Source organism: Geotrypetes seraphini, chromosome 3 (genome assembly GCF_902459505.1).
Source record: "Geotrypetes seraphini chromosome 3, aGeoSer1.1, whole genome shotgun sequence".
NCBI classification, from domain to species: domain Eukaryota; kingdom Metazoa; phylum Chordata; class Amphibia; order Gymnophiona; family Dermophiidae; genus Geotrypetes; species Geotrypetes seraphini.
Genome location: NC_047086.1, coordinates 88234686 through 88248986, shown reverse-complemented (window position 1 = coordinate 88248986; position 14301 = coordinate 88234686). Strand labels below are relative to the sequence as shown.

General features: G+C 43.5%; 1 protein-coding gene across 1 annotated transcript in view; it reads right to left on the bottom strand.

Moving 5' to 3' along the window:
* The window catches only part of CPSF3 (cleavage and polyadenylation specific factor 3), an 89508-nt gene that overhangs the window by 52031 nt on the left and 23176 nt on the right, over positions 1–14301 (bottom strand). The window contains exons 10-12 of the mRNA XM_033936966.1: positions 10367–10513; positions 9473–9625; positions 8426–8534 (exon numbers count right to left, since the gene is read on the bottom strand). Coding sequence (XP_033792857.1) covers positions 8426–8534; positions 9473–9625; positions 10367–10513 — 409 coding nt within the window. The remainder of the gene's footprint in view (positions 1–8425; positions 8535–9472; positions 9626–10366; positions 10514–14301) is intronic.

Genomic DNA, 14301 nt, shown 5'->3' with positions numbered 1-14301 from the left:
ATTTCCTTATAATTTTTATCTTTTTGTAATTATATTTACAAAACTTGCTTTTAAATTCTTCAACGCAAATAATCTTTTTAAAGTCTTTTCTTTTTTAATTATATTTTATAGCTTAGCTGTCTTAAAAACTTCAATGGATCCAAAGTCTGCCTCAATTCCAGTTCATTGGGGCCATAGACCCCCTACAATAGCTTCTAGAACAAACCACAACCCTCGGAACCAGATTATATTAGAAAACAAGCACACTTTAACTATTCGAGCTGTTCCTTCACCTAATTCGCTTAACATTGCTATGATTAATGTTCGTTCGTTGCGCAGCAAGCATCACGTGTTAAAAGATCTAATAACCGAACATGCTTTAGATATTCTCTGTATTACAGACACATGGCTATCCGAGGGAGACGAGGCTTATCTTTCCTATGCTAGTCCTCAAGGTTACAACTACAAATATAACCATCGTGTAGGAAAAAAAGGCGGTGGATTAGCAATAATTTTTAAATCATGTTTATCTGCTGTAGTCGAATTACCACAAATCAACAATACAATTGAATCTATACAAGTCAAAATTAACACGAGGCCAAAAATAGATCTATTATTATTATATATCCCTCCGCCAATTAATCAGTTAGTGTTAACTCATCTACTATCCATAATTTCCGACTTCTCGACCACTTCACAAATTCCACTTCTATTAGGTGACTTTAACGTTCACTTTGACGATACCTCTAATCCAATTACATCTGATTTGCTAACACATATTAATGATCTCAGTTTTACAATTTTAAACTCGGGCCCAACCCACACCTATGGTCATACATTGGACGCGATCCTTGTTCCCACTAGATTAAGTTCCAATTTTTCTCAACCAATTTCAAGCCAAGTCCCATGGTCTGATCACTTCTTGATTCAAACTAAAGTTTCACTGCCATCTTTTACGTCAACTGTTCCAGCCCCGAAAAATATTCAAGTAAGAGATTTTCAACACATAGATCACGCACGAATCCCATCAGCATTTAATATTGACTTAGAAAAATTTAGTACTGAATCTCTGGCAAAACAAATTTCCACGTGGAACAAGGCCTGTAAATCTTTATTAGATGAAATAGCTCCATTAGTAACAAGGAAAATTTCCTCAAAAAAATTAAGAAACCCATGGTTTAACGCTTCTTTAGGTCTACTTAAACAACAAACGCGTTCATTGGAACGCAAGTGGCGTTCTAATCCTACCCAGGAAAACTTAAACAATTATAAAAATTATTCACATCATTATCGACAATCTATTAATATCACTAAGAAAAAATTTTATACTAAACAAATTTCTCAGACTAATAATTCATCTACCTTGTTCAAAATTCTCAAACAATTAACAGCATTCAAAAATGATAAAATAAGTTCAACTGATGAATCTCCAACAGCTCAAGCATTATCAAATTATTTTCAAGAAAAAATTACTTCAATTAGATCAAAAATCATTGCCAAAACAACTAATGTTACTAACTTACCTAATCTGGCTGAAATTGATAATTCAATAACTAAGACTCAGAAATTTCACACTACTCTATCTAATTTTCTCCTTCCATCGTTAAAAACTATTGAAAATATATTACACTGTATTAACATTAAAGACTCAAAAATAGAACCAATTCCTCCTTTTTTTTTCAAACGACATTTTACAGTCTTTGGGCCATATATTCTTTCAATTATTCATAATTGTTTGTCTTCAGCCAATATCCCATCAGACTGGAAACATTCCATTATATCTCCAATCATTAAGGATTCAAAAAATAATATTGACAATTGCTCCAACTATCGCCCAATTGCAAATTTACCATTTTTATCTAAATTAACTGAAAAAATTGTGTTTCAACAATTGGCAGATTTTGTTGAAAAAACGCACATACTTCACCCCAACCAAACAGGGTTCCGTACAAATCATTCCAGAGTATTCACTACTCGGTCTCACAACATCTATAAATTACTATTTGGATCATCACAAATCCGTTTTATTAATTTCTTTAGATCTTGCTGCAGCATTCGATACCATTGATCATCATCTCTTATTGCAACGTCTTTTTTCTATCGGAGTAGCAGATCAAGCTCTTGAGTGGTTTCGTTCTTACTTTTCTGATAGAACTTCATCAGTATATTTTAAGAATTTAGAATCTAAATCCTATCATTCAAAATTTGGCATACCACAAGGCTCTATTTTATCTCCCTTATTATTTAATATCTATTTAGCTCCGCTTTTGACCCTCTGTCAATTAATAGGATTTACGGTGTACGCTTATGCTGACGACCTACAATTACTGCACCCCCTTAACCCGAATAATCAAACCGAGATTTCAGGCAATTAACCAAAAATTAAGTAAAGTCCACGAATGGTTAAACACAAACAAGCTTTCTTTAAACATTCTAAAAACAAATACTCTCCTTTTCTCCGGAAAAGAGGGAGATCAATTAATATCTCCAATCATAATTGAAAATATTCCACTTCCATTAATTTCAACTACAAAAATTTTAGGTGTTTTAATTGACAATAAGCTAACATTCCGTCCTCAAATAAGTGCAATAGTAAAAAGTTGTTATTATAAATTAAGAATGATTAGATCACTGGCCCCTCTTTTAGATATTAATTCCCTTAACATTCTGATTCATTCACTAGTAATTTCAAAAATGGATTATTGTAACTCTCTACTAAACGGTATCTTTCACAAAGATTTAAAACGCTTGCAGCTTATTCAAAATACGGCCATTAAAATAATCTCGGGAGCAAAAAAATACGATCATGTTACCCCTTTGCTTCAAAAGGCCCACTGGTTACCAGTCTCACACAGGGTAACTTATAAAATCGCTCTTCTGGCATTTAAAACAATGCAGACCAACACACCAGCTTTTATAGATAGACTTCTGATTCCATATGACCCCCCAAGAACTTTAAGATCCATCTCTCAATATAACCTTAATATTCCCTCTTTAAAAATCATTGGCACGCGCCGCACTTCCACGTTTTCTGTTACAGCCCCTACAATCTGGAACGCTCTCCCTTTGTATATAAAAATGGAAAAAAACCTAAAAAATTTTAAAAGCAATTTAAAGTGCTTTCTTTTTAAAGATGCTTTTAACTGAACTACTTTCCCTTAACTATTAATTTTATACTGCTCCCCAGTTCCTAAGTGTCTTTCCCTTATATGTTCCTCACTTTTCTATTACAAGTGTATTTCTTCCCTCTTTTCCTTATGTTTCTATGGCCTACGGGTCAACATTTACCCAGTTTGTACGGTCTGTAGTCTTGTAGTTTATTAAAGGAAAGTATGTTTAACTGTCATTTTTGTTAAATGTTAATACTTTTTACTTTGTACAACGCTTTGTAGTATCGAAAAGGCGTTTAATCAAAAATTTGAATAAACTATAAACTATATAAAAGTTAAAAGTGGTGTTGGGATTCTGGGATTTGAGTTCTGAAAAACATAGCATCTATGTGGTCCTGTAGGTGCCTATTTTGTTTCATAGAATACTAGTGTAAAAAGATTAAATATGTGCCTATAATTTAGGTGTCAGCCTAACTGATTTGGTAAATTAACCACATAAGCTGATTGCACAAGCTCATTGGAGGCACTAAAAGGAAAAATTAGGTTCTTACTTGCTAATTTACTTTCTTTTAGCTTCTCCAGAGGTTAATCTTACAAACAGGTATATATATATCTCATCATGACCTGCAGGTGGAGACTGAAAAAAAACTGTGGAATAGTACATAAGAAGTACCTTCCCCTATTCCTATCAGTCTGCCGAATAGCCAAGAAGAACTAATGACTTGAAACAGAAATAAACAATACTCCGAACAGGAGTAATAACTAATAAACCCAAAAGCTGCTGGAAAATGCAAAGGAGAGATCCCAGGAAGAAAATGTCCCCACTGCTCGCCAGCTAAGCCAGCCGAGCCACAGCCGCTGTTCTTCAATTCTCCCCGGCCCTGGAAAAATACTAGAACCCGTAGCAAAAACCAAACACTGCCCGTACAACAGCCATAACAATGCCACAATAGACAGGGTGGGGTTCTCTACCAGTCTGGAGAAGCTAAAAGAAAGTAAATTAGCAGGTAAGAACCTAATTTCTCCTTCTTTAGTACTCTTCAGACCTGTAGAGGTTAATCTTATAAGCGGGACGTACCAAAGCAGTCCCCGTCGTGGGTGGGACCCCCAAAGGGCCAACACCAGAACATGCTCACCGAACACCACAACCCGAAGCGCCTGAACGTCTACCCGGTAGTGTCTGACAAATGAATGCAAAGAAGACCAAACCGCAGCCTTACAAATGGAGGCCCTAGCGAAGACTCAGCCCAAGAAGCTGCCTGACCCTTAGTGGAATGAGCCTGGAGAAATTCTGGAACAGGCTTCTTCTTCAGAAAATAAGCGGAAGCAATAGTCTCCTTGATCCAGCGAGCAATAGTATCATTAGAAGCGCCATCCCCCTTACGAGGACCCGCTAGAAGGACAAAGAGATGATCCGAGTTCCGGATCTCCTGGGTCCTCTGCACATAAGAGTGAAGAACCTGACCGACATCTAACTTGCGCAACTGCTTCTGCTCAGAAGATCCCTCCCGACTACCCAACACTGGGAGGACCATGGCCTAATTGACATGAAAAGGAGAAACTACCTTTGGCAGAAAAGAAGGAACAGGCCTCAAGGCAACCCGCTCCCTAGAAAATTCCAAGAGAAAACCTGCAGCTCAGAAACACGTCTAGCTGAAGTAATGGCCACCAAGAAGACCGCTTTAAGAGTAAGGTCATTCAAAGAGCAGTCGTCCAATGGTTCAAAAAGAGGGCGCACAGGCACTGACAGAACCAGATTCAGATCCCAAGATGGAACAGAGGGTCGTACAGGAGGCTTGAGCAATTTGGCCACCCACAAGAAGCAAATCACATCAGGAATGGCAGTAAAACGCTGACCTTTCAACAATCTACGAAAGGCTGATAAGGCTGCAAGCTGAACCCGGAGAGAAGACCAAGCCAGTCCCCTATCCAGGCCATCCTGTAAGAACTCTAAGATGTTAGGCAGGGAAGCGCAAAAAGAGACCACTCCACACACATCACACCACTCCTCAAATAGCCTCCGGGACCCCAAGAGAGTTGAGATCACTTTATCTGAATACCCCTTCTTACCTACGTGACCCCTTGCAAGAGCCGAGCCGTAAGACAGAAGGGACCTGGATCAAACATTGGAATGGGACACCGTGTCAGAAGGTCGTCCAAGAAAGGCAAAGGAAGAGGATCCGCCACCAGATGCCTCACTAGATCCGCATACCAAGGATGTTGAGGCCAATCCAGAGCCACGAGACCCGGATGGCGAATGATGCAGAGAAGAATTCTGCCCACTAATGGCCATGGAGGGAACACATACAATAGCCCCTCCGTTGGCCATGGTTGAACGAGAGCATCCAGACCCTCGGCCTGACCGTCTCTACGATGACTGAAGAAGCGGGGCAGTTTGACGTTGACACTCGTAGCCATCAGGGGCTGACCCCCAAGACTGCACTATCAACTGAAAGGCCACCGGGCTGAGACACCACTCTCCAGGATCCAGCACGTGACGACTGAAGAAGTTCGCCTGAACATTCTCCACTCTGGCTATGTGGGAGGCTGAGATGTCCTGAAGGTGGGACTCTGCCCAGACCATGAGCAGAGCTGCATCCTGTGCTACCTGAGTGCTCTTGATCCTCCCTGACAATTGACATAAGCCACTACCATGGCATTGTCCGATAGAACTCGGACTGACTTGCCTGACAAGGAGCGGAAGGCTAACAGCGCCATATGGATGGCTCTGGTCTCCAACACAATGATCGACCAGGACGCCTCCTCTGTGGACCAGGTGCCCTGAGGTGAGTGACCGAGACACTGAGCTCCCCAACCGAGGAGACTGCCATCCGTGAGAAGCACCGTCCACTGTGGTTGATCCAGACTCGTCCCCTGAACAAGATGAGAGGTCTGGAGCCACCAGCGAAGACTGCAGCGCGCCAAGCCTCGCAGAGGAACAGGGAGATCCAAAATGTACTTCTGGGGCGACCACCTCCGGAGCACAGCAAACTGAAGAGGACGCATGAGAGCCCGAGCCCACCTCACTATGTCTAGGGAAGCCACCATCGACTCCAAAACCGGGCGCAGGATTTCCTCCAGAGGACACCGGGAAGCCATAAAGAGGTGAATCTGAGATTGCAATTTGCTTACCCGGGCCTCTGGAAGGAAGACCTTCCCCAAGGAGGTGTCAAACAGAACCCCAAGGTACTCCAGACATTGAGATGGGACCAACCGACTCTTGGAAAGGATGACCACCCATCCCAGCAACTGGAGAAACTCCCTCACCCGAGCCGTAACCCGGGTGCTCTCCTGCAACTACTTCGCCTGAATCAATCAGTCATCCAGGTAGGGATGCACCAGAATGCCCTCTGTCCGCAAGGCAGCCATGATGACCACCAACACCTTGGTGAACATCCAGGGAGCCGTGGCCAGGCCAAAGGGAAGCACACAGAACTGATAGTGCTGATCCAAGATCGCAAAGCAAAGGAAGCGCTGATGGGAGGCCCACATGGGAACATGCAAGTAGTCCTCTGTCAGTTCGAGAGAAGTCAGGAACTCCCCCGGCTGAACCGCTAAAATGACAGACCACAGTGTTTCCATGCAAAAAAAGGGAATTCTGAGAGCCCGGTTGACCCCTGTTAAATCTAGGATAAGCTGATAGGTCCCCTCCTTCTTGGGCACCACAAAGTAAATCGAGTAACTGCCGGTGCCGCACTCCTGAGAGGGCACTGGAACAACTGTTTTGAGATCTAGCAAGCGTTGAAGGGTCTGGCAAAAGGCCTGCGTCTTCCATGCCGCCTGACACGGAGAGGCTAGAAAATGATCTGGCAGAGAGCGGGCAAACTCCAGAGCATAACCATCCCACACCACATCCAGGACTCACTAATCAGATGTGATTTTGGCCCACTTGGGAAAAAAATTTGCACAGCCTGGCACCCACCAGAACCAAAGGGTTATTTTTGGTGAGAACTTCGCCCCTCCATTTTGTCTGCAACCTCAGGTGACCTCCTCCCTGTATTGGAAAAACAGGGGGCAGGTTTCAGCTGGGTCCCCCTGCTGTGGCAGGGAGTCCCATGGGATCCCTGGGGGGTTTTCACCTGATTTAATTTTTTCTTTGTGTAGAGCCTATTTTCAGGCGGTTCGGGGTCCCTCCGCACTCCTTGTGGCTTTGCCTCCCTTTTCTCCTTTGGTATCCCCTCTTTCTCCTCCCTCGTCCAAGCTAGGTCATTTCAGGTTTCCCAGCCACTATAGGCCCTGGGAAACCTGAAATGACCTAGCCACTAAAGCAGGCAAGCCGGCATCAGCTGTTAACAAAAATCATCTGAAAGGGAATCCCTTCGGGGGCAGTGGAGGAAGACCGGACTTCCCCACTGCTTCCTGCCGACTTGCGAGGCACTATGGCCAGGGAGCCCTGGACACCTGCAGCCTCTGCCAATGGAGCTCCACGATCGCACCGGCCCGAAGAGCTGTTTTTAGTCCGGCGGCGAGTGCCTCGCATCGGGACCAAATTGTACACCACTTCCCCTGAGAAGTGCTCATTTGGTCCATACATGACCTAGCTAGAAAAGTGCCAGTTAGTCAAAAAAATAAAGTAATTTACAGCATAGTTAAAGGGAAAGCAACCCTTCAGACCGGCACTACCTCAGGATTTTTTTTTTTTTACAGAACAGACTCCACAGGCTTACTGCTGAGGCTCCTCTAAAAAAATGTGGGGAGGTGGAGGAAGGGACCCAGCATGAGACCCGCAAGGTCAGATGGACGGACCCCCAAATAGGGCCCACCCAAGCTCAATCCGGACAAAAACGGGGACTAGAAACCCTAAACAAATTCCAACAGCCCTATCAAGGGAGATGGGTACAGCTCACTCATACCTGCTGAAGACTGAAAGAAGACTGATAGGAATAGGGGAAGGTATCTCTTATGCACTATTCCACAGTTTTGTTTCAGTCTCCACCTGCTGGTCATGATGAGATATACTGTATACCCGCTTGTAAGATTAACCTCTACCGGTCTGGAGAGTGCTAAAGAAACAGCATTACAGAGAACAGTGATACGGTTCACAAGGAAAACAATTCAGAGAAACTATAAAGAAGAAATGAAAATACAAGCTGTGAATTTTATACAAGAGTAATATCACTATAACGATAGATTCAGAACAGCTCTTTTGGCTATCAGGGACTATTAATTATTCGATGGAAAAAATAACAACCCACGCTTCCAACTGGAACAAAGTCAATCTCCTGCGATACTGCTACACAGATTCATCAGTTTCAAACACACTAATGCTTTTTCTCCATTATTATTAAAAATATAAGTCCAGGCCATAATTGTAAGGATATCTGTCTTTTACTCACTGGAGAGATCACATGGAGACAGTATGTGATAGTTAAAGTTCCGCTTCACGAGTATTCCTGAAATTCGCTGCCCCTGTTCTGGCTTCTTGTCAGCCAACACACCCATAACCTGTTCCCAAAAACATAAATAAAAGGTATAACTTATTTCCAGAAAAATCCTGATGATGGAGGAAAGTATAACTCACAAAATCAAAATGGCTTTAATGACTTGACAGTTTCTTTAAAATGGATTAGAATCTGCTAGAGACACTAGTGAGGGGAAGAAAACAAAGAATCTTGCTTCACCAAAGAACTAAGAGGAAAACAGCAAGGCCTAGTATTCAGAAAGCAGAAACAAGAGAAGACAAGCAAAAATCACAAGGAGAAATCAGGAGGCAGGAAGGGTCAATAGACTAGCAAAGGCTTTGATGTTCAATCAGAGAAGATGGGGAATAAAACTCTTTAGATTATACAGTAAAAAGAGGATGAGGAAAGGGAACTCGTAAGGAGGAAGCTGAGTTTAATGAAGAGGAAGATAAAAGTGGAATATATTGAACAGATACTTTTTCCCTGTGTTTGCACTATAAGGCAAAAGTTAAGCCTACATATGAGCACAAAAGAGAAAGACAAAAAGAACTATGGGTTTAACACAATTAACATTAAAATTCAAAGGATTATCACAATTAAAATTAGTCAAGACTAAACCTTCCTAAAAGTTACCATTAGAAATGGGAATATTCAAGAGAGTAGAAAGATGATGTAGTCCTACTGGCTAGGAGCAGAAACAAAGAGGAGGTAGAAAACCAGAGTTATGTTAATCTTTTATCAGTAGAATGTCAGGTAATGCAGGGGTGTAGCTGGTATTCAGCAAACCCGGCAAAATGCCCAGGGCTTCCCAAAGACAGGTGTCACCTGCAGTTGAACTCTCCCTTCCTCTCCTCTCTCTGTGTGTGGGTCTGACATCTCTCTAGCAATTCATCCACCTGCCAGACCTGCACGCACTATGGTGGGTTGCAAAAGAGACAGCACTGAAAGATCACAATCAATGAAAAAGTGTTAACCCTGTACCTTAGCCAGTTTTTCTCCCCTGAAGTTTAAGGTAACAGCTTCAGTGTTCCTTGGATTATGCACTTCTATGTGGACCTCATCATTATCTTCATATTCTCGAATCACTGCTGCTTTCAGCCGAGCCATCTCATTCTGCTCCCCGTGTACTAGTATCTGTGAAGGCAAGGCATAATTAGACTGGTACGCTTGCACTCTGAATCTCTCTCATCCCATTGTTTTTCCTTGCCACACTTTTTAAAATATGATAACAATATTAAATCCAACTTTAAAATAATGGTTAATAGCCTCACTCTAAAATAGGGGTGTACAACATCTGGCCCGCCATAGAATTTTATCTGGTCCATGGTATATACACACAGAAAATAGTTTGCACAAATGTCATTAACCAGAGTTGTTAGTGGAACTGTTGAAGGATAAGACAGAAGTATACAGTAACAGACCATTCTGGTAATAATTTATGTTCATTCAGTCACCACATTTGCATTTTGTGGCAGTGAATTATATGTGTGCGGCCCACAGTACTGATATTCATTAGGCCCTCTGTATAGAAAGGTTACCCACCCCTGCTCTAAGATGTAACTAACCTACAAATGCATGCATATTTCTTCACACACATTTCTTTACCAATACCTCCTGTGAGCCTCATATATGCTGTGGCAGAAATCTCAGTTATGACCTGGTAGACTATGAATTTTGGCAGGCTGGGTAATAGTGTGCTCAGATTCAGAAGATAAAGCTCATATACTCCCAGAGCCTCCTTGGACTAGATTAGCATAGTGGGACAAACCTTACAGGAAGCTTTCTCTCCAACCCAGAACCTGCTGTGGATATCAGAACATCCAGTGTGACCACGCAGGGAGGGGAAGGCAGGACAAGCAAGACCTGGAAACTTACCACATGTGGTGGTTTCAAGGCACGAATGAACTCGCTGGTTTGCTGGTAATCTGTGTGAGCAGAGAAAGAAATATAGTCCACAGACATCTTCAACGGTAGCTTCTGACCAGACATTGTGGTGATCTCCTCAGGTTCGGACATGATGTGCTGCCAGTGGAAAAGATAAGAGAAAATGAATTCCAGAAAAGATTCTACAGCGAGAGATCAGGTCAAAGAGGGGAGGCATGACATCTTACAGGCACAGGATTCATGCTGAGATTACAGAAGATCAAGAAATACAGACTTAGCATGATTAGATAGAAAGGTTGTCATCTCTGTGCTTCCCTCTCACCATTTTGTGTCTTGCTCTGGTGACCCCACTTATCCACACTTCATAGAGTCTGCCAGAGATACCCCACTATCCATGACATCATATCTCTTCATAGGGCCTGAGCTTTACTCTGCAGAATAACAATAGAACCCATTAACCTTTTGAAATCTAAGTGCTTCTGACATCTGTAGAGAATAGTCTGGATGCATATAATGAAACATTAACCCTTGGATCTGCCCTGAAGACACTGCTTCAACTGTTGCCTGTGTCATGGAGGCTACCTTTTCTCACATACATCTCATTCAATTGGTCAAGGAGGTGGTGTTGGGCACTTTTGCCATCTTGTAGATATCAACTCCTCCTTCCACTTCAATCTCACTGCTCTCTCTCCTTTGAAGTCCACTCCATCAGTCTATTTGCTCCTCTACCCCTCTGAGTAGCAGTCATTAAGTCCCTCTCTTCTTTCCTCACTGACTTTGACTCCTGGCTTTCCTTCTTTCTCAGACCCTTATCTTTTTTCCTCATGCTTGGTGATTTCAACATCCATGCTGATGACCCCTCAGACTCCTACATTTCTAGGCTTCTTGCTCTAACATCCTCATTCAATCTCCAGCTGTGCTCCAAAGATTCCGGTGCGCAGACACTGCAGAAGCATAGAATGTACTAATAACTCGAATGAAATCATGAAAAGAGTCTGGCACATAATCCACACCAACAACCACCAGCGGAGGACAGGCATGCACCTCCACAGAGGATGCATTCCACAGGCCGGAATGATAGGCACGCACCATAAAGGAAGCAGCCGCTGCCGCTTTGATACCTAAATATGGCACTAGAACAAGGACAATATTGACATAATATCCACCCTGCACTCCTGAAAGTCCTTAAACCTCACTCCCTCATCACTAGGGAGGGCTGTTAACTGGATAACCTGCGCCATTGCAGAATCTACCTCGCAAAAAGCAAATTCGACCACTTCTCATCGCTTTTGTCCAAGCTCCACTGGCTTCCGATAATCTCCAGAGTCCACTTCAAATGTACCTGCCTTACTTTCAAGATCCTACACGGCATCCTCTCCCCCTTTATTCCTCTTTCTTGGAATTCCTCTAACCCCAATTCCACCAGATCCACCCAAAAACTGAAACTCTCCTTTCCCTCTCTAAAAGGGCGTCTCCCATGTAGGAAAACTAGGTTCCTCCCTCCCTTTTAGAATCACTGAGCTCTGGAACAACCTTACCTCTTAGGAATCTGAGCTCCCTCCAACTCTTCCGTAAACATATGAAAACCTGGTTATTCTCAAAAATGTAACTCTTCCTCCCTCTCTGATTATTCTAGTCCTTTAAATTTCCTCTTCATCCTTCCCTCCTCTGGAGTTCCTTTCTAACCTAACTCCTGTTAACCGTGTCAAGCTTTGTGAATGTAGAGATGATGCGGTATACAAACCTAAGGTTTAGTTTAGTTAGTTTAGTTTAGGCTGTACAAAAACCTACTGAAAATCAGGATCCAGGGGATAAAGCTTAGACATAGCAGTAGAAGGTCAGAAAGAGCTTTTTGGGGTATCACATTATTCTGAGACCAGACCAAGGAGCTGTGGACAGAATGGAAAAAAGGCACAGGAGAATGGTCCATGACCAAAGCCTGAGAAATGGAAGGTGGAAAATCCAAATGAAGCTCTTTTAGAACATCGGCAGAAAAAAGGCGGACAGAAGCCTGCTTAAAAATCTGCAAAAAAGGGTTAGCACCCAAAGCAGACACTCAAGGCAGCCGAGGTGACCAGTCCTAGCAAAGGCATCGGCTGGATCCAAAATAGAAGCCTTGGCAGGAAACAGAAGAGTCATAATAGCTGCATGGCAACTACTGCCACAGCTAGACAAAAGGGCTCCTGAACAGGAAGCTCCGCCACAGGTGCAACAGACTAGATGTGGCCGCCAGCTGCATCAAACGAGCAGAGTCTGAAGAATACGCCTTTCAGAGGAGAAAAAATAAAATACAGTGAAAAGGCCCACCCTGCAACCATGGCACGGCTCTGTTGAGGTATATGCACCACGCCAAAAGAGTCCCCAGACTCAGAACGCAGGTGTTTTGCGCCAGGTTCCAGGATGGCCTCTGGGCAAGATTTTCTTTGGAAGGCAAGGACCCAGGCCGTCTCCCCTGCACAAGAGTACTCAAGAGGCGGAAAAGTACGAAGCTCCTGCCCCCTCCCCTGGCACACTACGGCATGTGGTACATGGTCGCTGATCCGGCACCAATCCAACGCAATCAATGTTCACATTCAACAGATTAGGGGCTGGGGAGTCCATCCCAAATGATTCTTTATCAAATCGAGGGATTTTGAGGCAGAAATAAAACTTAGAAAAAAAAGATTGTTTAAAATCCAAAATGGCTGCTGCCAGCGGATTTGCCCCAAAAACGGCAAAAATAAAATAAAACCGAAAATTAAAAAAAATAGCGATTTGGGGTCTGGGGAGGTGGGTGACCTGAACCCTACCCTCAGAAACTGTGAAAAATGACTTTTAAAACGATCCAGAAGTCACCCCCGAAGTTCCAATAGGAAATAGTGGAGGGTACTCACAGTCTTGAAGGCCATGCCTGTTAGCAATTTTAAACAGTAGCTGAATGGAGAAAAATGATTTTTCTGCCTTAGAAACTTCTCCAAATGACAAGAGTGGAAGATCTTTGGACTGCCAGCCGGTCAGACATTGACTATGATCTCTGACCCCCATGGATCCTCACCATGCGGTCGGGGACGGGAAAGGCAGCCTCATCTTGAAACCTGGGTAGGTTTCACTCCAGACACATATAGCCTGCGCTTGAACCCATGACAAGGTCACAGGCAAGTAAACTCCCAGCGGCAGGGACCCGGAGTTTAGGAATAGTGGCACACAACAGGCTGGCTCCACAGATCCACTAGAGTTTCTCTGTGAAGTAGCAGTCCGGCACCGTGGGACTGCGTCCTTTCCCCCAAGAGGAGACCACTGGGAATGGGTCTTATGACACTGAAACCACCGAGAAAAAGGACTTTAAGCGAAAAATAAGCAGAGCAACTGCAAAAGACTTCTGCACAGATTGCTTGCAGAAATTGTAACTGGATATGTTTGCTAGCTCTCAGGCTAAGGGGGTGGAGCATGTACTCAGAAAAGAGTTTGGATTTCTGCAACTCCCGGATTACGAGTTGGAATTGAACACCTAGTGCAGGGGTGGGCAACTCCGGTCCTCAAGGGCCGGAATCCAGTTGGGTTTTCAAGATTTCCATGCATTGAAAGCAGTGCATGCAAATAGATCTCATGCATATTCATTGGGGAAATCCTAAAAACCCGACTGCGTTCCGGCCCTCGAGGACCGGAGTTGCCCACCCTTGACCTAGCGTATGGAATCCGGAAGGGACATAACAGAGGATTCATCTTCAGTTCTCAACCAGGTCACCTCCCCCCACCCCTTTCCATCTGTCCCTTCTGCCAACCTCCCCGCAATCCTTGCCACTTTTTCCTCCTTTTCTGAAATCAGTGAAGAGTAAACAGCACATCTTCTCTCCTTCTCCAAACTCACCACCTACTCCTCTGATCCAATTTCCTATTCGGCACTCTCTCTCCCACTTTCATCCCTCTTATCTGTCATATCCTCAACT